We start from the raw sequence: 26,580 nt of genomic DNA, 5'->3' as shown, positions 1-26,580 counted from the left end.
CACCTTCCCATGGTTTTCTACCCCTAGAAGCCCCACGGTTTATCACCTTTGTTAAAGTGGTGGATAAGTCCCCAAGTCTACCTGTGTCTTTGGGTTTTCATTTCTTTTCTGTGGAGCGCCCTTGCACACCAAGTTAAAATAGGATTTGTCTGCCTTCTGTCCTGTTGATCTATCTCTGTCATTTTAATTTGCAGGCTTCAGGTACAAAAAATAGAGAACAAGTTTTCTTCCCTGATAGCTATATTCCCAAAGGGAGAAAATTTTAGACTAGAGCAAATTCTAGTTTTCCACAAAGAAAGTTTTTTCTTCTCTGTGTCATTGATGCTCAGGTACACATATTCCTAAAAAGAGGTGCAAATGTACATCCTCCACTTATTTAATATTATCAGTATTTATTGAGTTAATTCATATCATGCCCTTTCGTTGGCACTGAGGCCCATTAAGAAGATGCTTTTTGCCAATGATCAGGGAATGAGTTACTAATAGTTTATACAGAATTATGTAAATATCAGAAAACATTTATACATATATGATTTCTCTAAATATATGCATATTAATTTACTAAAGTTTTGGGTTAGAGTTCCATATTTTCTTTGATTGACTTTTTAAAATTTTCTTTTGTTGAACTGTAATTTATATGAAAAAATATTAGGATCTTAAGTATACAAGTTGGATGAGTTTTGATAGTTGTAGTTGATTGACTTTTTATGTAATATTGCTCATCCCACTTACTTGACTTACCTATTTATTGAAAAACACCAATCTCTGGACATAGGAAATGCCACTTCATTTCGAGCTGACAGCTCATGAGCCGAAAGTTACCCTCTGTCCATTGTGGTAGCTCCCACGGCATTTTCTTTGTTTATTCATATTGCTGGCATTGTATTAACCTCTGAAATGAAATTTTTCAGATTAACCTGAAGCAATATTTACAATATTTTTATGTCTCACTCAAAAACAAATTTCATGAACGTAATGCATCTCACTTCAGCTACCAGTGGGATCGTGATCCCAGGGATTATCTGACCCTAGGGAAAGATATGAAGGGGTCAGTGTGTTTGCTGTGACCCTACTTTACACACTTACGCAGGAGAGCTGGCCTTAACCTCTCAGGTCACTCCCAGTCTCCTACTAAAGACAGAAAACCTTCACACATTTGAAGGACTTTCCTGCAGACGCGATCTTAATACTATTTGCTGGCTGGCTTGCCTTCACTTGTTCATTCATTCTTTCACTCATCCATCAGTCAACTAAACCCTTCCAAGAGTTAACTCTGAGCAGGCCTTATGTGAGGTGCTAAGGATTCAGCCAGCAAACCTACCATTGTGAGCTCTTCTGGTCGAGAGGCAGATGTTGATCAAATATCCTCTTCGTATTCCCTAGTCTAGGGGAAAGCTGCCAGGAAGAAGTTTGGAGAGGACATGCAGGGTCCAAGGCAAAAAGAAGTTCAGCAAGTGGAAGGAAAAGGAAGGAAGGCAGCAAGGCTGGAGGGCTGGGAGCAGGAGTAGAGCCAGACTAGACAGGTGGCCGGGGGTGTGTGAGCGACGGTGAGGAAGTTAAGGAAAAATGAAAGGGTGTAGATGGAGGACCAGCTGGTGGAAATTAAGCTGTGATGGATTTCAACTCAATATAGAAATACAAACTGTTTAGTAGGAAGAAGAGAGAACCTTGGGGCATGGAGTGTTTCATATCACAAGTAGCGGGTAAGGGGAGACTGGAGAGGATGCCCTAGCACAGATAATAGGTTGGACACCAGATGGTCCTAAGTCTGTGGCCCTGGATGTCTCGGAAGTCTCTTCCCACCAGTCAAGGAGGCAGAGATGAGATGATTTCCTGGGATTTTGTAGGAAATGCCTTTCATTGGCATCTAGTGGGTGAGAAATGAATCTATTTGCGTTTCTCAGACTGGCTGAAAGAGAATCGCTGATGTAATGAATTTTGGCTAAAAATACAGGTATATAGATCCCACTCCTAAAGATGCGGATAAAAAAGGTCTGCAGTAGGAACTGGGAATTTACATATTTAGATAAAAAAAATTTTAAAGCAAACTTTAAAAACTTTTGCAGGAAACAAGAAAGAAAATCTTTATGACATCATGTGGTAAAAGATTTCTTAAAGGCAGACAAAGAAAGATCATAAAGGAAAAGACTGAAAATATTATACTAGAATTTTAGAACTTCTGTATGATTACATAGACAATAAAAGAAAAACAACTTACTGAAAGGGGATGTTTGAGATTTCTTAGCCAAAAAAAAAAAAAAGGTTGATATTTAGAATATATAAATCCTACAAATCAGGAAAAGACCAAGAAAAACTAAAAAGGAGTGGGTACAAGATTTGGAATAGGCAGACCATGGAATAGGTAGTCCAAATAGTCAATAAGCATAAAAGAAATATCCCTTGGGCTATCAGGGGAATGCAAATTAAAACCAGACCTCAGTGAGATACCATTGTGTATCCTTCACACTGGCAAAATCTAATGTCTTACAACACCCAGTGCTGGCCAGGATGTGAAGCAAGTAGAGCTCATAAACTGTTCACAGGATGTGAATTGGAAAGGAAATGTTTCACTAGGGAGAAAAAATAACAATGCACACACGACCCTGCAGTCCACTCCTGGGGATATAATCTAAGGATGTGACTGCACCTGTGTATTCAAGGGGACATGTAAAATGATGTTTATTACAGTATTGTTTAAAAATTGAAAACAATAAAAATGTCTGATAATAGTATGGACAAACATTGGGGTATTGATACAGCAGGATACTGTAAGTGAATGAATTAGAGCCACAGGTAAACCCATGCACAACTCTCAATAGCACAGTGTTTAACCAAAGAAAGTAGTTGCAGGAAGGTATATATGGTATGGCATTCTTTTGTATAAAAATTTAAAACATGCTACATTGTATAATGTATTGTTTATGAATAAGTACATAGATATAAATATAAAAATGTTAAAAAAGCTAGGCATGGTGCATACCTGCAATGCCAGCTACTCAGGAGACTGAGGCAGGAGGATCCCAAGTTTGAGGCCAGCCTGAGCATCTTAAAAACACCCTGTCTCAAGATTAAAAAAAAAAAATAGAAATATTTGTGGATGTACAAATATGGTATTTTAATGGTATTTTCTTTATGGTATTTCTTTGTGGTTCAATCCCCAGTATGACAAAAAACAGAATAAAATAAAATAAAATTAGCAGGATGTACAAGCCCAGTTAACAACTATGTCAGGAGAGTGAGAGATCAAACAGGTCAGGGATAGGTACATAGGAATTCAAGTGTATCTGTACTGTTCATTACATAATTCTTTATTATTATTTATCTTGAAGTATTTCATAGTAAAACCAATTAGAGGAAAAATTCCAGATGATTCTGATAGAGAGCTAGGTTTGAGAACCAAGGTCTAGAACACGGTATCTCATGTTTCAGAGTTGGATGCGTCCCTGGAAGGTCTGTTAGAATGCTGATTCTGGAGTGGAACCTGAGATCCTGCATTTCTAACAAGTTCAGGTGCAAGGAGCACACTGAGTAGCAAGGGTCAAAATGACCTTGGTGCTTCCTATAGTTCTGGCCACCTACAAACTGTACATAAGTATGCTCTGGGTAGTGTGTCTCCCTTTAAGGTCTGGGTGCACATCCAAGCAGGTCTATGACTCCTAGGAGGGAGACTTTGAAAAACTAGGGAAGACAGATCTTGGAGGGATTTCCCCACAGAAGTAGATCTGCAGGTGGTTAAAGGAGGTGCACAGCAACATATGTTGTCTGCTGAGTCTTTTTCCTTACATTGAGTTTCTGTTTAACATTTTTTGGTCAGGCATTCATGGATGCCCAGGGAGCAGTGCTTCCCAAAGCAAATTCTACCTGAGCTTGAAAACCTAGCAATCTTAAGCTTACAAAAACGGAGAAGCCAGCAGATCCTCTGGAGAGGCAGGAGGGAGGGAGCAGGTGTGTGGACATTCCACTCTGCAGGAATCACTCACTGTATAGATACATCTCTCAGGTGTCCAGGTGGTAGGTCTTGAGCTGACAAGAATGTGGCAGCTCCCAGGCTTTGTGTACACTGGAGACCATCTTACCAGCTTCCTATAGACAGGTGTGCTTTACGTGCTCAGTATTTTTGTTCCTGGGAAGTTCTATGGACTTTGGATTTATCTCTTCCACTGCACCATAAGCTCTCTGAGAGCTGAGACCACGCATTGCAGGTTTAGCACCTGGCACGGTACCTGGTATCTTGTAGGTGCTGAGTGACTGTCTCTGAATGAGTAAAAGAACTTCAACTCTAGTTTCTCTACAACCTCTCCAATATTTGGTATGGTTGCCACTTTTTATTTCAGAGATATAACTTTGAAGGCACTGGTAGAGATCATTAGTGAAGGGAATCTTGCAGTGAATTACCATAAAACCATCAATACTAGTAAATCAGATAAATTTTAGAGCACACATGTCTTTTCCAGAAACTTAGTGGACACATAAATATTGTAGAAGGAATTCATTCCAGAATGTTAAACAAAAGAGGATTTAAATGGCTGGGCGTGATGGCACATTCCTATAATCCTAGTTACTCAGAAGGCTGAGGCAGGAGGATCACAAGTTTTAGGTCAGCCTGGGCAACTTATTAAGACCCTGCCTCAAAATAAAAAATTTAAAGGACTAGGGATGTAGCTCAGTGATAAAGTGTCCTTGGGTTCAGCCTCTAGCACTTCAAAGAGAAAGTTTGAAATGAGAGAGTTAATTGAACAGCCTGACATCAAATGTGTCTGAAGGTGCAGCAGGGAATATACAACGGGAGGTCGGGAGGTCGGGAGGCAGGGAGGTAGAAGAAGCAGAGATACACCTTCAGGTAGAGCAAAGGGGAGCAGAGCTAAGCATTTATTCATGATGAGTTTATTCAACAGATAGTTAATGATGATCTACTACAATAGGCACTCTGTAAGATGCATTGGGTGTGGTGATGGCCAAGATATGTGAGGTTTCTGACAATTAGAATAATTAGCATTTATTTAATAACCACTTAATGTGCCACACATTGTGCTAAACACCTTATGATGTCTTTTAATTGCTTCACAGAGACAGATACTATTTTAATCCCATATTACTGATGAGGAAACAGGATCAGAGTAAGATCAGGGTAAGTAGTTGACTGGGGTCACAGAGCTAGCAAATGGTGGGACTGAAATTCAGGTCTAGGACCACCTTGTGGCTGATTCATCTTGCTAAGGGAGGGTAAACTTAAGATCCTAGTACAAGGAGCACCCAGCACTGTACCTCCAGACACAGCAGGAGAACAGGGAGCCATCTGGGGAGTTCTAAGAATCAAGGGGCTCTGATTTCCCAGACTCCTTCATTCCAGACCTCTTCCTCATACTTCACTGCCTTCAGAAAAGGACAGAATTCCTCCATTTCATCATTAGAAATTAATGTGTAATTGCATCTCTGCTTTTCTGTCACTTGACATGTCATCTTCACAAAACGAGACAACTGGGCCCTAACATGCCATCAGCTATTCGAAACCTGTGTTAAGACACCCTGAGCTCCCTCCAAGCCCAAATCTGAAATCCAGCAGTTAAACGCTTCTCTGGCCTTCTTTAGGGGAATCCCTTCCATCTGTCTCTTGCTCTCAGCTTGGGTGGAGGAGGGGGAGGGTCCTTCCTGGAATCCTGACATTGAAGTGACAATTGATAGGCATCAAAAAATTGTCTGTTGATTTTCACAAATTCTCTCTGCTAACCCAAGAGGTGTCCGCATTGTCATTGTTGGCTTAACCCTTCCACTGGGGCTGGGAAATATTGAAGCCTGTTGTGAGGGTCAGCACTGATCTCTGGGCCAGTTGAGTGAGGGCCTGTGTCATGAGTTGGGCTTTCCCTTTGGGGGTTGCCCGACTCCCTTTTTTCTCTTGTTCAGTTTTGCCAGCTCTTGCCTTTTCAAAGGGCATTATCCTGCTTTCCAGGAACCTGACTTACATAACTGCAATTTGGGTAGCCTCGGTGTAGAGCTGGAAGTCTTTTCTCCCTCCCAGGCCATATGTAGAAATTGAACATGGAGGTCCTCCACTCTGTTCATGCTTGCAAAGTGTGATCCAGCACCCTCACACATTCATTTGCTGAAACAGAAGGGTTTCTATTTCGAGCTGGGCCACACTGCATGTGGGGAATTGGAAGCCCCGCGGTTCTCGGCGGCACCTGCCTGGTTCTGGTGGCATCCTCCAGCCAGGTTTCATGTGTTTTCCCCGTCATTGCAGCAGTGGGGCTCAGGTATTTTCCAGATGAAGTCACCCTGCGAGGCCAGCAATTTTAGGAAGGAGAGTGGTGCTGAGCTGGGGTGTTCTCCTCAGCCTGTCCTGGGAAGGCTGGTGCTTGACCCAGGTCCTCCTTACTGCTGCAGGAGGGAAAAAGGACATTTTACTTAAAATGCTTTAAAAAGGGCTGGGATGTAGCTCAGAAGTAGAGCACTTGCCTAGCACGTAGGAGGACCTCAGTTCCATCCCCAGCACTGCAAAAAGAAAGAAAAAGAAAAGAATAAAAAAGTTGATAATCATTTATGCTAAGCTTTTCTTCCTAGGTCTCTCTCTAAAAGCCTAAGAGGAACTTATATTAATAATAAGAGCAATAATAATAGATAACATTGAGAGTAGTTTCCATGCAGTAGACATCATGGTTAGTGCTTTGTCAGCTTAGAACCCTGTCAAGTAGGTGCTTCTTTCAGCCCAGTTTAGAGATGAGGTGACTGATGCCCAGAGAGGCTAAGAACCCAGGTCTGCAACAGAGCAATGCTCAGAAGGACCACACTGCACCTCATCATTGATGGAAACCTAGACCTAGGCCTTGATCTTCTTTATAAAAGTGCTGTAGAGGGCTGGGGATGTGGCTCACACTTGCCTGGCATGCGTGCGGCCTGGGTTCGATCCTCAGCACCACATACAAACAAAGATGTTGTGTCTGCTGAGAACTAAAAAGTAAATATTAAAAAAATTCTCTCTCTCTCTCTCTTTAAAAAAAATAAATAAATAAAAGTTCTGTAGAACCATTTGCAGGTTTCCTGGGGATTCCAGTGGTGTCTGGAAGAGCATTATTTTTCAAAGCATTGTCTGTGGGTGACCTGCAGCAGAAGTCTTTTGGTTGCTTGTTAGGATCTCAGACATACCAAACACAACCTCTGTGAACAGGGCCAGGGAATCTGCACTTGTACAAAGCTCCCTTAAGGAGTCTGATGGATTTTAAAATCTAGAAGCACCTGAACCCAGCTATAGGGATTCATGGACTAAATGAAGGGATGACTATTTTCCCCCCTATAAGGGGCCAGTTAGTAAATAGCTTGGGCTTTGTGAGTCCTAGTTTCTGTTGGAACTACTCAAGTCCTCTGTCATTCTGCAGAAGCAGCCATAGATAATCCATAACCGGTAGGCATGGCTGGGTTCCAGTCATACTTTGCTTTCAAAAACAGGCAGGGGCTTGGTTGGTCCACAGTTTGCCAATCTCTGATACAGAGTCCTTGTGGCCTACCAGCCCTCTGACACCCGCCTTTTGTGGAAGTTGTTCTAATACTAGTTTCCAGTACCTATGGAGAGCTATATTGATGGAGATAAAATTACCTGTTTTAATAGGTAAGCCCTGGCTCTTAATGATTGAAAACAGTATGAGTTGGTCCTTACCATCAGCACAGCCCAGCAAGGGAAATTCCCAGTTAGAATCTTCTATGTGGCCATTTGAGACCAAGGCTTCTTCCATGTTATTGTTTAATCCCTCACAGTCCTCATCCTCCCCATTCAGCTAGCAAATAAAGAAAGAGACCATGGGTTATTCATGAGAAATGGTCACAGGCTAGATCTGGAAGAGGCACCTCTCATGCCTACCTGCATTTCACCTGCATTTTACTTCACTCTTATTTGGAGTCCAGAAACAGAGTGATTTGTCAAGTCCTTGGGGCCCTTTTTCTATTTTTTTTCTATTCCCTTCTATCTTCACTTGAAACCCATCTAGTTCTTTCCAGAGCTGGTCTCTTTCTTATAAAAATCCTTGCTAAGGTCAGCCAGTAGGAGCTGGCACTGATTTCACTCTGATTCTGTCTGACCCTTTCCCAGGAGCTGCAGCCTCAGAAAGTACATGGTCTACCTTCTGAATTACTGTGGATATGAGTGTTACCAAATATTTTGTGACTATATAATACACATTGCCACTTTGGGGACCTCTGAGATCAGTTTTCTCACTGGCTACTGTCTGCCATCAGGTCTGTATCTCTGCTGTTATGTTGTTGCTGCAGGGCACCCTCATGAGATGCTGTTTAGTTCAGTCAACACAGTGGCTTTAGCAGGCAAACCCAAATCCTACCTGACTGGTACAGCTAAATGTTTGTTTCTTGCTCACATCATATTCCAATTTGGATACTCTTTGGTATGGCCTTTCATGTGGGCATTCAAAGACATGGGTTTTTTCCACCCTAAAGCTCTGCCCTCCTGCAGGTCCTTCTGGTGGCCACCAGGGAGGACAGCATGCCTTCCAGGAAGAGATGTGCCTGGAAGTGGTTCACCCACTTCTGCCCATACTTTTGGCCAGAGCTGTCACATGGTCACATATACTGTAACAAAGGCCAGCAAATGTAGTCCAACAAGAAGCCCAAGAGAAACAGGTTTTGATGTACATATAATAGTGGCTGCCTCGTGGGCCAAGACTAACTGGATCGAGGGAACAAAGACCAGTGGCCATCAGGGAGGATGACAACAGGCAGCCTTCCTCCCTGCCTACAAGGGATGCCTTTAGGCACTAGCTACTGAGACCCTGAAGTTATGGGTCCTGACAGGATGCCTCCACTAAGGCAGCAAGCATGTACTGCTTGTCTGCCCACTCGGTGTCAGGCAGAGGGCCAGTCCTGGGACTGAAAGGAGAACAGAGCTCCTCTGGAGCCCAGGGTTATCCCCTCCACTTGGAACCCTGGTGCTTTATGCCTGGGAAGGGGGCACTTCTGACAACTGCTTTTGAGTGCCTCCTGCAACCTGAGAAATGCACCCCATAGAGTCCAGCCTGGCCCCTACCACGAGGAAGTGCTCTCTCTCTCTCTCTCTCTCTCTCTCTCTCTCTCTCTCTCTCTCTCCAGTGTATTGGATGAAATGTAATTAGCAGCTGGGGGTGGGGGGGTGGGCAGCAGATAGCAGCAGTCTCTTTGTAGCTCCCTCAGTTTTTTCAGAGGGCAGTGTTTTCCCCTGTGAGTGTCTAAGGGAGGTGGTTGCTCCAGGGATATAAGGTTGCCGTCTTTCTTGTGTTTGTTTCTAACTGTTGGCACGCATCTTAGAACCCCCCCAGTGGCACTGAGAGCAGCCCGGGAGGGGCTGGCATCCTTGCTCTTTTCGTGTTGTGGGCCATTTGCATTAGAACTGCTGCTGATGCTGGTTTCATTGTGGGCCTGGCTGGCACTGCAGCGGTGGGTTGAGATTGGCATCTGCTTTGTGCCCCATGTCGGTCTGTGCATGGATGCTCCTCTCAAGAGCCCTCATCTCTTAGTAACCTCAGGCTGCTGGGGTAGGATCTTGGAACCTGGAGGGTGGTGTCTCTAGGAGGGTTTGCAAGATGGGTTGAGAGAGTGTAGACAAGATTTAACAGACAGGAACACACCACAGGGGAAAGTTTTAAAATTCTCCTTTAGAGATTTTTTGCGGGGGAAGAAAATGATGTCACTAGAAGCAGGAAGGTAGCTGGGGCAGCATCTGGGACCCCTCCCACACTGCCTTCCTTGATCTGTTATACATTTTCAGCTAAGGGAGTGAGGACGACAAAAGGTTAAATTCCTCATATAAGATTAATTCAGCCGTCTTTGTGAAATGGTGGAGGCAGAATACCATTAGACTCTCTAATCTCATTCCTCTCATGCTGTCTTCCTTGGAGCCTATCAAACAGTGTCCTGGCAGAGAGTCAGTTCTGTGGATGCTAAACATCAGAGCTGGTGTCTTTCCGAATTTACCAAGAGGGCTGTAATTTAGAAAATGTAGCCTCCTTGTAAGGAAGGATGAAAAGGTACCGAGTGCACCTTTCTTTGCACGTTACATTCCAAAGGTTTTGAACATATTAAACCTGTGATTCCTCTGTTGTTTTATTTTCTGTTTTATTAGAGTTGTTTGCATGACGTATTAGAACCAAACTTATTAAAACTGTTTTGTATTTTGTGGATCTCTGTTGCCTTCATGGGTACTGCTTGGGGTCCTAAAGGTACTAACTAGCCAATAAGGTATGTGCCTTTTGAAGGAATAACTATGCTTTCGAGATGTAAACGCAGGAACAATTTTGTCTTTGTTTTAATTGCTCTTCAACAACACCTGTGAGTTTTCTTATCTGATTTAAGCCTGATTTTGTGGGGAGGGGGAGAGGAAGTGGGATGTATTAGCTGCTGCTGGGTAAAAAAATCGAAGAGGCTCAGATGTTCAGTTTTCAGATTTTCTGTTAGTCCTGGTCTTTTTTCATATTGTCACATAAAAGACTTAAATTAAAGTGGAGGGAGGGGGCGCTGGGGAGTAGGGCCTACTGGGATTTGGGAGTTTTTGTCTCCTGCTTAAAATATAGCATTAAATGATGCTGGTTATTTTTATGTTGCATATTTGGGACAAAGAGACTTAAGCAAAAGATAATTGCAAGATCTGGTTCAGCAGCTTTGTCCCTTGCCTCAAGTTACTGCAGGGCTTCTATCCCCTTTGGTAATAGAGAAATGAAATTATAAACCACCAGTAGCCTTGGAAATTTCAATCGATTCCAAATGACTAAATATTTAATTCAATCATTGCCTATACTTCCAGGGATGACTCGGGCATTTTTCTTTTTACTGAGGGCTCCATGAAACCCAGGCTCTGCAATGGCTGCTGGGGACCGTGTCTGTCGCACGGAGGCTCCCCTGCAGTGAGGAGCCAGGGCGCTGCAAGCCCGTTCCATAGCAGCCCTTTTTGCAAATGGTAGTTGATTTCTGCAGAAGGTTTGTGGCCAGATCGCTATGTATAATACTGATGAAGCATTTTTGTTCCAGCTCTGTCTCGGAAGACCTAGGCTGTAGACGTGGGGATTTCAGTAGGAAACATTATGGATCTGTGGAGCTGGTAAGTTGATGCTGCCTGTTCAGTGGTGATCCATTGATGTAGATTTAGAGACGATTGCCAGCCAAGCTCATCGAATCTTTTGCTATATATTTATTGTTAGACCATGTGAGTACAGGGTAAGGACTGGATTGGAATAAATATCTGTTGAAAGGCTATGATAATTTGATTATCTTTATTTTTATTGTTATGTACTTTTAATCTCATGTCTTCAGTTTGTTAAATGTATGTTGTGGCTTGATATTTTCCTGTTAATGGTGTATGGATTTAATAAAATAATTTGTGAATTAATAAAGGTAGCATTTCATTTTTATATTACCTTGTTTCTAAAAGTTTAAAGAGCTGGTTTTCAAGGTTTATTATTGAAATACTTATTCTGATTTTCAGCACTTTTACTTTCTGGGTATGTGACAGGAGTTGGAATATTTATGTGATCTTCTCCCTGTTACTAGCATACTAGTTGAACTAGATGAATGACTACAATAGATGAAAGATACCCACCTTTTCCTAATGAGAGATATTGGAGTTTCTGGTATGATTTTTATAAAGAATATGTTTTCATTTTAAAAGAGGTACAGTGTAAGCATCTTTATCTTTTTTTAAAGACAGAATTATGATTTTTTTCCTCAATTGCATAGAGTTTTGAACAAATTTTAGGAAAATGTACTCATAAAATTCTACTTATTATTGTTTAATTTCTGTTAAGAACATTAAATCTATTGTTTCCATCTAGTTATAAAAAATGAGTTGCTATATCCATTAGTATAGGACCTGATTGTCCCGTTAACATAAGCTGCCTTTTTACAGGGTTTGAGTAGTAGAGAAATTTATACCAGATTTGTGCACCAGCAGCATTCTACTTGAATTCAAGCTTATGTTATGGACTTGACTGTATACCTGGCGCAGGGCTGAGGACTCTTGAAAATATAAAATAAATAAAAGATTTCATTCTTGTTCTTCAGGAGCTTACTGTCTGTCTTCCAGCTGGGCAGAGAAGATACATAAAATATCTAAAGAATGAATTTAGCCACTTAAAAGACACATTGATTGACTCAATCAGTGCCTGTTCTGTCACTCACTGGTGATACCAGGCCAACTTAGACCTCTGCCTCACCTTAAGGAGCTGTGTGCTGTGTGCTGTGACTCAGAGTGGGAATTGGTAAATGTAGCAGGACACAGAGAGAGCCTGGTGGGGGACGAGAGAAGGGAGGGAAACGTTCTGCCAGGAATCTCGGGGAAGTGACATGGAAGGCCTCGTGGAGAGCTGTGGGCTGTGGGCGGGTGGCAGAGAATAGACAGGAGATGTGGGCAAGCAGCATGATTCTTGGCAATGATGCGTTCCAAGGGCAGTGAGCAGATGATTCTGCCTAGCAAAGAGTGTGAGGCAGCAGAGCTGAGTGGATACAAGGCAAACAGGCTTTGGAACCAGGCAGGCCTGGGTCCACACGCCAGCCCTACCATATCTATATCACCAGCCCATTGCTTTACTTCTCTGAACCTTAGTGGTGCAAAGAACCTGTGCTCTGAAGTCATTCTTGAACCATGATTTGCTAGTAATGTGATCTTGAACTTCTTTTGGCTTCCATTTTCCATACAATAGGGGTGTTGGCCTTGTTAGGCTGACATGAGGATTAAATGAGATGATACAATAAAGCACTTAACACCTGGGTACAGTGCATGTTAACTAGCTGCAGCAGTAAAGATGAAATTCAGCAGTAGGAGTGCAGCTGTCAGTGAAGACCTGCACTTGGCTGAGTAAGTAGCATGGAGCTCTTGTGAACAGTGAGAGTGGTGCTTGGGAAAACAACATGGGAAGAAAGGTGGACCCTGCAGACCTGTGGAAGTCATAGAACCTCAGAATGGTACTTGACAGCAGTGGCTCTCCAACTCGAGCAGACATGGGAATCACCTGGAAGGCTTATCAGAACAGATCACTGGGACCAGCCCAGAGTTTCAAATTTAATCTGTTTCTTACAAATTCCCAGATTGATGTAATGTTGCTGGTCCAGGCAACACACTTGAAGAACCCCTGCCTTATAGAATCCCAGACAAGGCATCTGTTAGCCCTGGCCAAAAAATCTTCATTCATTTTGGAACCGTGTGTGTGTGTGTGTGTGTGTGTGTGTGTGTGTGTGTGTTCATAGTTCACTTTTAAAAATCTTATAGACAAACTTTAAATACATTTTTAAATCCCGTAAACAGTCTCACTGCCTTGTAGCAACTGTTTTCATCTCCTTTCGGTACCTCATAATCTTTTTTTTTTTTTAATATTTATTTATTTTTAGTTCTCGGCAGGCACAACATCTTTGTTGGTATGTGCTGCTGAGGATTGAACCCGGGCTGCACGCATGCCAGGCGAACGCGCTACCGCTTGAGCCACATCCCCAGCCCCCTCATAATCTTTATAGCTACAAAATTCATTTTTAGATGACTGTAATGAAATTGCATGTTTGCTTTTGCATTCCTCTCTTTTCAGTTAACTATGTTTTGTAAATGTCTCCTTCTAAAGAGTTGCCATCTCAATCTGAGCACGATAGCCCAATTTGGTGATAAATGGCTATCTGTGAAAGTGTCCCTCTTTTTATAAAATCAGGTTGTTTCTAGTTTCCCATGTTAGAAGTAACGTATGTACTGGTGATTGGAATGAGTGAGCAAAAGGAAACGAACAGAACTCCAGCTTTGCTATCTAAGACTCTCTTGAAATTCTGACATTGTGTTTTGAAAGGAAGGCAATATTTTCTCTCACCTCTGCATAATAGAGTACAGTTTTCCCTTGATGTCTGCAGGGGGTTTGTTGCAGGACTCCCACTGGGTGCTAAAATGTGAGGGAAATCCCTTATATCAAATGGTATGTTTGCACATGACCTACACACTTCTTCCATGTGTTTCACATCTTCCCTGGATTGCTTATAATGCCTAGTAAGACACAATGCCAGGTAACTAATTCTGTACTCTCTGGGTTCTTAGGCAATGACAAGAAGAAGCAGTCTCTACATTTTCAGCACAGATGCAGTTTTTTTCAAAATATTTTTGATACACTGTTGACTGAGTCCCTGGATGTATAACCCATGGATATGGAGGGTGACTGTATTATGAAATTAAAACCATTATGTGTTCTATATACATAAGAAAGTGGGTTTAACTTTTCTTTACCTGGTATGATGGAAACCATTGGGAATCCAATAAATGTTGGACATGCTGGAACTCACATTTTATGGAAAGTATTCAGGATTATATAAAATGGAAATGTCAGCAGAAACTTTGAACAAATTAGGTATAAGTCTTTGTGAAAAGCTAAGCGTGGCCATTCAAAGCAGTAATAGGGGAAAATTAGGGACTTAAATTCCTATGGTGGCCATTGATATGAATTTGGTAAGTGAGAGCCTGGAATCCTAGATCTCTGTAAACTCATGAGAGAGATTCTTAACCTTCATTGGATAAATATCTTTCTTTTAAATATTTTTTTTAGTTGTAGATGGACACAATACCTTTATTTTATTTATTTATTTTTACGTGGTGCTGAGGATCAAACCCATTGCCTCACCCATGCCAGGCAAGGACTCTACTGCTGAGCCACCCCCAGCACCTTTTGAAGATCTACATGTGCAGACACCATGCGAGGATCTGAGGGGCAGGGGATGCCATGTCTCCTGTTTTCTTGGAGATGTAGTCCTGTTCAGAAACCAGCTACCTGAGCTTGGCATCCCAGGCAACATCTTTCCTGGCTCTCAGCTGCGCTCCCAGCCTTCATCAGGCTTCTCTTCCTTCAAGGAGCCCAGAGGCGGTCAGTCTAGCTGAGCATAAAGTAATTCACTGAAAAGACATGGATGAGTCTCCCAGGAATGAAGTGCAGAGCTGGGTCCCCTGTGGCCGCCCAGCAGCTGTTCTGTCTGTTCCTCTCTGGCCCGTTTGATTTCTCATCTTTACCTTGCTCTGTGTCTCACCATTCTCTCCACACATAGCTTCCCCTGACTGCACATCACCTCTCTCTGGTCCCTTTTTGCCAGCAGCCAGACGGATGGGTGTATTCTTTCATTTTTATTGTGCTAAAGTATGTACAACATAAAATTTACCATTTTAACCACTTTTAAATATATAATTCAGGGGCAATATGATGTATAATAGTATGCAACCATCACTGCTAATCGCTCTAAGAACATTTTCCATCATCCCAAATTAAAACTCTGTACCCATTAAACACTACTCCCCACCCCTCCTCTCCCTAGCTCTTCGTAGACTCAACTCTACTCGCTATGTCTGGGCATTTGCCTCTTATAGGTACCTCATATGAGTGAAATCATATGAAATTTCTCCTTTTGTGTCTGAGATAGTTCACTCAGCATAATGTTTTCAAGGTTCTTTCCTGTTATGGGATCTATCAGAGGTTCTTTTCCTTTCTATGGACAAGTAGTATTCCATGTATATCCATATGCATTACATTTCATTTATTTCTTCTGTTGATGGACTTGGTTGTTTTTACCTTTTAGCTATTAATCATACATGCTCTGAACACTGGTGTACAAATATCTGTTGGGGTCCCTGCTTCCAATTCTTTGGAATATATTAACTAGGAGTCGAGTTTGCCAGATCACATGGTAATTCCATGTTTACCTTTTTGAGAAAGTCCAACCTAATCTTCACAGTGGCTGGACCACTTTCTGTTTCTACTAGTAGTACCCAAAGGTTCCAGTTTCTCCACATTCTTGCCAAAACATGTTATTTTTCTTTTTATATGCAATAGTATCCTAAGGAGCATGAAGTGATATTTCACTGATTTTCAATTTTTTTGTTTTAATTAGTTATACATGACAGTAGAATGTATTTTTGAACCTTGATATATCATATATAGGTGGAGTATAATTTTTCATTTTTCTGATTGTACATGTTGTAGAATCACATCAGTCCTGCAGTCATATATGTACATAAGGTAATCACTGTGATTTTGATTTGTTTTCTCTAATGCTATAAGTCATTTATATATCTTCTTTGGAGAAATGGTTGTTCAAGTCTTTTGCTCATTTTTTAAATTGGCTTCTTTGGGTTTTTTTGCTATTGAGTTGTATGAGTTCTTTATATATTCAGGATTTAATTCTATAGTAGATATAAGAATGGGATATCTCTGATTTATCATTTTACTTTTGGGTAATGTTTTTTGATGTACAAAAGTTCTTTTGAAAAGTTTTTATAAATCTAATTTATCTATAATTTTTTCTTTTGTTGCCTGTGCTTTTGACGTTACATCCAAAAACTCATTGTCAGATCCACTATTCTGCAGATTTTCCCCTATGTTTTTCTTAAAATTTTTATAGTTTTTGAGCTTTTATATTTGTCTTTGATTCATTTTAATTTCCATATATATGTGAGTTGAGAGTCCAACTTCATTCTCTTGAGTGTGGATGATCAGCTTTCCTAGCCCCATTTTCTTTTTTATATGAGTAAATGTTTATTTGGTGGATTTGTAAATAGAGGGAGGGTCAGGAGACTCATATTCTGCTATATTTTCAACATCATCTCACCATAACATCTGCATTTTATTGTGGTGCTGAAGTTTGAACCCAGTTCCTTGTACATTCTGTGCACATACTCTTCCAGGGGATTGTGCCTCTAGCCCAAACATTTAATTTTAGATTGTATTGTATTATCCATTTATATCTAGTGTTTTTTCATATGGTAGATTTAGAAAGGCCATTCTATTGCTCTTTTTTTTTTTTTTTTTTTTTTTTGGTGTTGGGGATTAAACCCAGGGCTATTTCTCCCACCCTCTATTGGTCTTTTCTTAATTTTTATTTGTTCTTTTTAGTTATACATGACAGTAGAATGTATTTTGACATAGTGTATATAATTGGAGTATAACTTTCCATTCTGTGATTGTACATGGTGTGGAGTTTCACTGTGGCATATTCATATGTGAACATAGGAAAGTGACGTCTGATTCATTCCACTGTCTTTCCTATCCCCACCTCCGCTCCCTTCCCTTCATTCTCCTTTGTCTAATCCAATGAACCTCTATTCTGCCCTGCCCCCAGACTCACATCTCTTTCCCAGCATCATTTATTGAAGACTGTCCTTTCCCCACTGAATAATCTTGGCACCCCTCTGAAAAATCAACTGACCCTATACATAAGAGTTAATTTTCTGGTTTTCTTTTCTCTCTCATCGGTCAGTATGTCTGTCTTATGACAATGATGTTTGTAAATATTGAGAGCACAATGCCTTTTCTTTCTTGAACCCCTTCATTGGTTACTCATTACGCTTCAAATCTGGACGCTTACCGTGCCCTGCAAGACGCCCCACTCTGCCTTTCTCTTCCTTCTCTCACTCACTCGCTGTGCTTCAATTTCTGTCCTCATTGATCCCTAGAATGCACTGAGTTCTTCCCTGTCCCAGGACTCTGCCTTGCTAATTCTTCTGCCTGGAATGGGCTTCCCCAGAGCTTCTTGTGGCTGATTTCAGCCTAAATGCCCCCTTCTCAGAGCAGCCCCTGCCTCTTCCACAGTGTCCCTGCTGTGCTGTCCTCTAACTCAGCACCCTGTATACTCTCTGAACATTGCTTACCACAGTCTCTATGTGTTTCATTTATTTATTTATTTACTACTCTCTCCATTCAAGGTGAAGATGGGATCCATGTCTGACTTGTTCACTGTTTATTTCTAGAATCTGGCACATGCTAAATTCTCATAAAATTTTATTACTAACTTGATTTCCAGACCCCCAGTCTCCAACATTTACATTTCCCATTGTAGTCTATTTAACATTTCAAGTAGAATATTATGGATTGTTTCCTCTTTTTACAGGTATATATCACTGATTTAAACAGTGGTGCTCAGGGTAGAGGGGTCTATGCATGACCTTCTAGAACTGTCTACTCAACAGAGTTTGTGGATAGGGCACATTTTCTCTGAAAATGATGTAGACACATCAGTTTTAAATGCAGGAGCTGGGCTGAAACCTCAAAATGTATCTCATGTGGTAGATTATTTACAAGCACCTGGTGAACATTTCTCTCTCTGCTGATGTACTCTTTTCCCTGACACTTTGACTAATCCCATAAACAAGGATATGGATTATGAGCTCTCTGAGAAATAGAAATCATGGCTGTTTGCTTGCCATGGTATCCCTAGTACCAAGCACAAGGCTTAGCATTACTTAGTGCGTATTGATTAGATGAATGAATGATCCAGGTGAAATTAGAGAATAACCTGACCCATGAAAAATTAATAAAGGAAAGGAAAACAGCCTCTTTGACACCTACCCCTGCTGCCAATGCAGTTAGACTAATTAGGTGTGGTGTATTCCGCCTAAAACACACACCATCTTTCTTCCTGATAAATTACAAGTCTGGTTTCCGTGGCAGCATCCCGCAAGGCACAGGCATTATACCACCACCGTTCTTCATCACTTTATATCGAAATTGGTCAGGAAAAGCACAAAATTGTTTGTAGCTTTTATTGATCTGTTCTCAGCCTTTGACTTGATGGAGCAGAAACGACTGAGTGGCATAATGATGAATGGTCTGGGCACAATATAGACCTCTCCCCTCCTGTCCCATCAGGCTGTTTGTTCTCATGCACCCCTATCTCTTAGTCCTTCTGGGAGGTCACCATCTGCAGGTAATCTGGGATCAGGATAAAACAAGGGGGAATATTGTCCATTCCTCCCTAAACTTGTTCTTAATGACTCGGACCCGCATTTGGATGAGGTACAAGCATGCTCCCCTGCCACAGAGGAAACAAACCTATGAAAGGGGTGGGATTTAGTTCTTAGGAACTCAGAGTGGCCTCAAAGGACATCTGGCTTTTGTGCTATCTAATGACTATCAAAGGAATGGTTGACAGTGAACATGCCTGGCATCTGCAGATTTTAATGTTTGAAGTTTTGACTCTTTGAGGGCTCTCAAAGTTTTATATGTAGTAATTTATATTTTTGCTCAATCACAAATTTGAATTATGCCTGAGGGACTGGTGTCCAGAAAGAGGATAGTTTGCTAATGAGTAACTTAGCTGCCGGTCAGGCATCCCTGACTCAGCGCAGTCTTATTCTCTCTTCAGAGTCCAGTAGGCTTTTTGTTCACCTGGGCATTAACAGGAGAAATCATATTCTATGTGGCATCACCAAAGTGAGAGATTAGTGAAGGTGCCAGCGTATCTCCCCCTGGGACACCAAGCCCTCAAGGACTACAGCCATCCCAGTGTTGGCAGATGCTCTCTGGTATAACAGGCTCGAGCCTGCATCTCACATAGCAGGTCAGCTCCCTCTTGAGACATATTTAGCTGGGCACACTCACTAGCAGTTCTGTGTGGTCCAGAACTCTGATGATACTTCTTGATGTTTTTACTGACTGTGGGTGATTGGTCTTTGCCAGGCTACAATTATTGCAACCATTTTCTGTGGGTAGAATTTGAAGATCTTAATCATATACTTATTTATGCATTAGAATGGAGCCATAAATCTTCTATTATGGTTATTAATTTGTTGTCATTATTATTAGTTTGAGCACTTATTCAGTGCTTGCCATGTTCCAGTTGCTATGCTGAATCCTTGAGATGCATTTACTCATTTAATCCTCAGTAACAACCATCAGAGGTGGGTATTATTTGATTAGGCCTCACACGGCAGCTGCTCAGAAGACACTTGTGGACATTGAATGGATTCCCATTTACTGATGATCTCAGAAAAGTCCCGTAGCTAGCAAGTGCCAGAAGTGACATTTAACCCCCCTACACCTAATCTTTTAGGGTACAATCTCATATTCTTATGGTCTGGCTGCTTACAGAGTGTTTTCTAAGAAAATTAGGTTGATCGTTGAGTAAACACAGCTGCTCTTAATCAACAGCACAGAGTACCCTGCTTTAGCTTTTAATTCAAATGTATCATTTCAAACTGTTTCTGTCGGAATCTTAACAAAAGCTTGGTTTTAAGAAGCATGTTCATAAAGAGTTATCCAAAGAGATGGCCATGCCTCAAATGGTTTGAATTTAATACTTGGATCAAGCCAACCCAAGACAGCTACACACACTTGGCCTGCCTTTCCTGCTCTCTCACAGACTTGCATTTCTTGATTTGTGCCTTGGCTTTGTGCCTTTCATCTGCTTTGATGGACAGAGTGGAGAACAGCCTGACGGGTCTCGATGGTGTATGTCTTGGAGGATGCTGCTGAGGAGCTCTCTAAGCCTGTCACGCAGTGTCTCCTTTAAGAGGACCTAGGAGAAAAACTTTTCTTAGGATGGAAAAGTACCTACCATGCTTCTTCTGGGAAGCTTGTGGTCAGCCTTATAAGCAGAGAGGAGCCTGTAAATGGAAGGGATTTTTCCTTTTTGCAGTGGCATCTAGGAATCTCAGGACCCTACTTATTTCCCTTATTTCCTTGCCTCTGGTAACCTTGAGAGGCTTTATAACATGCCTGCTCATCTTTTTCTCTTATTTTCAGTTTGTTTATCCACATCTGATACACCCTTGTTCTGAGTGTGCTGTTATCTAATTTTATCCTTTGAGTAAGATATCATTCACTAAGCTGCTTTCAATCTAGTTTTGAACATAAGATAGAGCATAAACACAAGGTATTTCTACATCCAGCCCTTAACAGCATAATCCTTCAGTCTGCCATCGACGTGCTCAGTTTTAGGGAATGGTTTGGACAATTGTCTCTTCCCTACCCCACTTTTTCTACAGTGTGATTTTATGACCTAATTTCCTAGGATCAACAAAATGCAGGCAGAATTAGCACCACCTGACCAGCCATTTGGTGACCATCTTGAGCACTGAGCCATGTGTTAATGACATGGATAGCTGAGGCACAGACCCGTACCAAATGGCCTAGCTAAACACACACCATACATGAATACCAGAACCTCCAGTCCTTCCCAGGAAGAGCCACCAGGAAGAGCCACCTCCATGATATCTGTCACCAGCATGGTCTCCGTTCTCAAAAAGAGAGTTTCCAGTGCCCGCCTCCCTGCCTCCTGTGGGTCAGGGTGTCTCTTGCTCTCCTCAGAGGTCACATAGGTCTTTGCCTCCTGTATGTCCAGGTCTTTCCTCCTCAGGTCCATGTGTTCTGTGTCTCTGTACTACTTCTTGCTTCTGCTAGTATCCTGGGGTCTTTGTTTCACTTGGTCACATGTGGTACCCTGCTATACTATGAAAGTATTTTCAAATTGCTTACAGAGTGTTTTCTAAGGAAATTAGGTTGATCGTTGAGTAAACACGGCTCCTCTTAATCAACAGCATGATAGCTAACAGGCCCCTGCCCCCATAATCAGAGATGCAAACTGTGAAGCACATTGTTTACTTGGCTAATTCTTCACCACAGGAGAGAGAGAGAGACCAGTTTCCTCCTTGGTTGTGATCTCTTGTGCACTCCAGTGGCAAAATTTTCCTGAGCATCTCCAACATGCAGTCTCTTCCAGTGCCCCACTTATCTTCCTGTACCACAATGTCCCCTGCCCACCACCATGCCCCTCATATACCTGCTTCAACTTTCATAACAGTAAGACAGGCTCAGCAATATTTCTCATTGTTGTAGAAAAAAATATAGTCGACTTGATTAAAATGTGGAATGTTCTATGCCTTTGATGTTGCTCTGATGAGTAGAAAGTATTCTCAGTTTTCTGAAAGCTGCCTTTAGAAAAGGCCCGTTTTCTTCTGAATTTAGGCAAGTCTTCCCATCTCAGCTGAGGCATTGGGCACACAGAGTTTGAAAACTGCTCTTGTCCTTCTTTTGGTGTCATCAAAGATGGAAAGGAATTTATCTTTTAGCCAACCTTTCACCACACAGGCTCTGAACATGAAGAGCTCTTTTGTCTGGCCTGCAGAAATGTAGCCCCTTTCACTTACTAACTGCTCCAGGCAGGCAGCTTGAGAAACTTCCCCCGGGGCTGTGGATCCAAGAGCACTGAAGTTTCTCTTGGTGCCTTTAAACCAAGACCCTTTCCTTTAGGCTCTCTGCTGTTTCCGGCAAAGCCACGCCTTTGCGAATGCTCCACGGTTGGAGCACCTTCTTTGCCCTCTCTCTTGGAGAGAGGAATATCTATAATGTGTATGCTTTTTTTTTCCCCATTGAGGGAAAATCATGAAAAAAATCCAGTTTCTCCTGTGCTTTATGAAAAAGGGCTCAGGTTTCTCATCCCTCTGTTACTGCTGAGCCATGAGTAATATATATATTTTTTAATTACTTTACTGGTTTAATTAAAGCGGTCACCCTGGGCAAAAGATGCTGTGCTTTGGGGCCCAGCTTCTTAACTGGCCTATTGCAGTTGCTGCTGTGTTGCAGGCTCAAACTGGGTTTGCTCCACCCACGCAAGAGCGTGCTGACTGCATTGGGAGTATGTTCCAGCGTCCTGCACCTTCCCTTTTTGATCCCTCCTGATTTTCTCCTCCTGATGCTTCCCCTTCTTGCACTCCACAGAAACTGCTCTTGCCAAGGTCACCAAAGACCAAATTCAACCGGCGTTTCTCCACCTTTGCCTCATGGGACCACGCTCTCCCCTGCCCGAACTCTCTCCTTCCTTGGTTTCTCCCTGCTTCTCCTTCTCAGCGTTTCCTAGGGATTCCTTTTCTGCCTGGCCTTTCATGCAGATGTTCCTCCATATCTGTCCCAGGTGTTGTTTTCACTCTGCTTGCTTCTGGGTGACATTCCCTAGTCCTACGCTTCAGTGTAGATTGGTGACTCCCAGATCCACATATTGAGTCCAGATTTCTATCCTTGGATCCATTGTCCAGATGCCCCCTGGACATCATTACTGGTTTGCCTCAATGTGCCCCAAACTGAACTTACTGTCATCCCTCTTGCCCCATGCCAGACCACCAAATAGATGGCACTACCTTCTGTTGTGTTGCTAATTCCAGAAACAGGAAACAGCCATGGCCCACCCATCTCCTGCCAAACCCTCTTGGGACTGTACTCCAAATAGACTCCATGGCCAGGTTGCTCTTTATCCACACCAGTGTGCATGGCCGGTGGAAGTCTTTTGAATGCCTTCGATGTGTAAACTAATTTGAATTTTACAACTGCCTACAGAGAGGTGTATGTACCATTATTGCCCCATTTTACAGCTGAGGTGACTGAGTTGCAGAAAGGCTGATTACCTCATCCAGCGCCACACAACTGCCCCCACATACACCCTTTATCCACAGTAGATTGTGCCTTTGCTATAAGTGACCCTCAAATTCCACTGTGCCTACAAATTCCTTGAGTGGCTTGTTTAAAATTCACATCCTGATCAGCACATCTGGAGTGGGCTGAGCGGCATGCATCTTCCATTTTGAAAGTAACTTTCATTTCCTTATGTGTTTCTTACCTCTCTCTTTTTGTCTGGTTCACTTCCAGGTTGCCTGGTTCACTTCCAGGTATTCCTTTTTCTGGGTGACTTTTGTGTCATTTCCATTTCCTGTGAGCTTCTGGGACTTTTCCTGACTCTATGACTTCTCAAAGAAATGTAAACGAGTGTGCTGTTACCTAGTGTGTCCACGTTCTCAGCTGTCATTCGCCGCAGTCCGGGAGCTTTGCCTTCCTTGATGCTGTAAGAGGACCTTCATCCTGGACAGCCCTGGCAGTGTCATCTTTATGCTTTCCAACAAGTAACGGCAGCATCACCCCCAGCATCTCTCCTCTGCTTAGGGAACCGACTAGGTGCTCTTTAGCCTAGGATTTCAGAATTTCCATGGTCTCGCTCCAACCTGTCGTCGAGCCTCAGCTCACGTGGCCCAGGATCCATCCAACAGGCCATTATCTGCCGTGACACTGGCCTCTGAGGCCGCCTCACACCTTCCGTCCTTCTAGAACGCCCTGCTGAGACCTGCCCCTGCCAAGGCCCTGCTCTTCCCGGCCGCCTTTCCTGGCCTTCCTGTGGCAAATCACCTTTCCCTCTCCAGAGTCCTGCAGTTCTCGCATTCCTCCAGCACCCATCGTATTTCACGCTGTAATAATTTGTGGGCCTTCCTTACCTGTCCTAGTACAGGGTCAGGATTCTTTTTCACTGAATCCCCGGCAGCACCAAGTTCACTGCTGGGTGTCCACATATGAGCTACACAATCAGTTTTGCTAGAAATGTGGTTTCTGATAAATTATTTTTCCTACTTTTTTATATTGCTTTTCATCCTTTGTATATGTATATGTGCATTCTGACTTACCCTTATTATGGAACATTTAAAATGTACTAAAAAGCACAGAGAGAAAAATTAAATTCATCTGTAATCTTGCCACCTATAGATAATCACTATGAAGATTTAGGTATGTCCCTTCAGTAATTAAATTTATATATAAAATGGACTTATATATTATTATTTTACTGTGCTTCTTTACTTAAAAACAAAGTATCATCTTTTGAAGGCATAGATACTCTTCCACAAACAACTTGGTCTCCCTCCATCCAAATCTCATATTTCTTATTTAGGTCTGACTACATCGGCTGTGACCTCCCCAATACAAGTGAATGGCAGTGGTTCTAAGTAAGTCTGCTTGTCCTGCAGGTTCAGGTTAGTGTGCTAGGGGACATGACGGTACTTTCTTTAATCCTTACATATCTGGAAATGACTGAGTTACAGTTTCCATGAGAACAACTTGATTTTAAGATTTCTGAGTCAACTGCCTTATTCTCTTAGAACTTCACAAATATTGATCTGTTACTGTATTCATTTCCTGAACTGCTATCATAGATTTCCACAAATTAAGCAGCTTAAGGCAATAGAAATTTATTCCCTCAAGGTTCTAGAGGCTAAAATCCAAAACCAAGGTTCTACAGGGCCATGCTCCTTCTGAAAGCTCTGGGTAGGAGTTCTTCCCTGCCTCTTGCAGCATCTGGGGTTGCCTACCCTTCCAGACCCCCTTCAGCTTGCAGCTGCATTCCACTGTCTCTGTGTCCTCGCGTGGCCTTCTCCCTGCACCACTGAATCTGAACCTCCTTCTCCTCTTCCCTTGTAAAGTCAGAGTTGTGGAGTTAGGTCCCATAGGAATTCAGAAGCACCTCATTTCAACAAATTTTATCTGCAAAAAAGACCCAATTTGCAAATAAGGCCATGTTCTGAGGTTCAGGGTGGACCTGAATGGGGTGGAGCAGTGCTATTCAACCCAGTATGATTACTTAAGAGGAGTAGTTCCAATTTATTTTCTTTCTTCCTTAGTAACCTTTCCTACCTGAAATTTTTTCAAAATTTTGTTCTTTTTTTTTTATTAAAAAAAAATTCCCATAATTTCTCTGCACATTTCTGTTTTGATTAATTTTGCCTGAGACATGTATCTTTGTGCTTTTTAGACCCAGGTATGAATATTTTCTTCTACTGTATCTTTAATTATTGCTCCCCCCCCCCGCCTTGAAACAATAAAGATCTTTTTCCTCATTCCTCCATGACTGTCTTTTTTTTTTCTCCTTATTTTCCTTTTTTTTTTTTTTTGTTCCTTTTCATTCTGTGTTTAGCATCTAAAATGTTTTTAAAAATGCTGTTGTACTTATTCTTTTCTTTTCTCATAGATGATAGTCTTGCTGTGTTGCCCAGGATGATCCTCCTGCCCCAATCTCAAGTAGCTGGAATTCCAGGTGGGCACCCCCCCACCCACAGCTCAGTATTTCAGTTTTCTAAGGTTAACACTTATTTCTCTCTCCAGTGAAGATTTTCATCCTCCATTTGTGTTTTGGGGGCCTGTTTTATCTCAACATGTGTAGAACCTTTACATACTATTACAAAGTATGTAAAGGTTTTTTTCCATTTCCTTGAGGGCAGCAATTGCTTCTCTAAATTTTATTTTGAGTTTGTAATAAAGACTAATTCAAAGGCCAGGTGCAGTGGTACACACCTTTAATCTCAGCGATCCAGGAGGCTGAGGTGGGAGGATCTTAAGTTTGAGGCCAGCCTCAACAAGTTAGTGAGACCCTGCCTCCAAATAAAATTTTTTAAAGGGCTGAGGATGTATTAAAGTTCAATTCCCCAGCACTGTGGGGGGAGAAGATTAAAGCTATACTTCCTTTTTTAATTTTCAGGATCATATGTAGCGATTTTCCAGAGCTCCTATATTGAAGGGGGTTTTTATCCCCCTTCTTACAAAATCTACAAACAAAAACAAAAAGCTATTCAGACCTTATTTTTTCAGCATTCAGAGTGTATCACTGGCCCTCTGCTGTCATTGTCCTTTGAGGACTGTAGCTTCTCTGAGCTCAACAGCTGCGTGGCCAGTGATTGTGCAAAGCTTCCTGATCGATTTCCAGAGTCCAGTTGGTATATGTTGTAAAGCTCTGCCGGCGTGAGATAGGATGTTCTCCTGTGCTTGGCTCTTTGCTGATCTGAACCAGTGGCTCCAGAATTTACATACAGCGGGAGCTTAGGGCTACAAGAAGTTGTCTGTTTGGAAGAGGAATATTGAACTAATGTTTGCTTAGCTCTTTACATAAGCTTGAGAAAATGTCAGCTTTCTAGATCAGAGAACAAGATGCAGATTATACGCCTCTCCCTTTGGTGAGGCCAACAGCTTGGCATGTAGGCAAAACTGTTCTCCCCAGCCCTCTGCCCCAGGACTCTACCTGTCTCTC

General features: G+C 42.1%; 1 protein-coding gene across 3 annotated transcripts in view; it reads left to right on the top strand.

The window, feature by feature from the left end:
- Positions 1–26,580, top strand: part of Garnl3 (GTPase activating Rap/RanGAP domain like 3) — a 146,438-nt gene that overhangs the window by 21,318 nt on the left and 98,540 nt on the right. For all 3 annotated transcript variants that reach the window (XM_076845451.1, XM_076845449.1, XM_076845452.2), the window contains exon 3: positions 10,999–11,068. In XM_076845451.1, coding sequence (XP_076701566.1) covers positions 10,999–11,068 — 70 coding nt within the window. The remainder of the gene's footprint in view (positions 1–10,998; positions 11,069–26,580) is intronic.

The sequence above is a fragment of the Callospermophilus lateralis genome, chromosome 2 (genome assembly GCF_048772815.1).
Source record: "Callospermophilus lateralis isolate mCalLat2 chromosome 2, mCalLat2.hap1, whole genome shotgun sequence".
Lineage (NCBI taxonomy): Eukaryota > Metazoa > Chordata > Mammalia > Rodentia > Sciuridae > Callospermophilus > Callospermophilus lateralis.
Note: the sequence above shows the minus strand (reverse complement) of the source record. Positions and strands in the feature narration are given on the sequence as shown.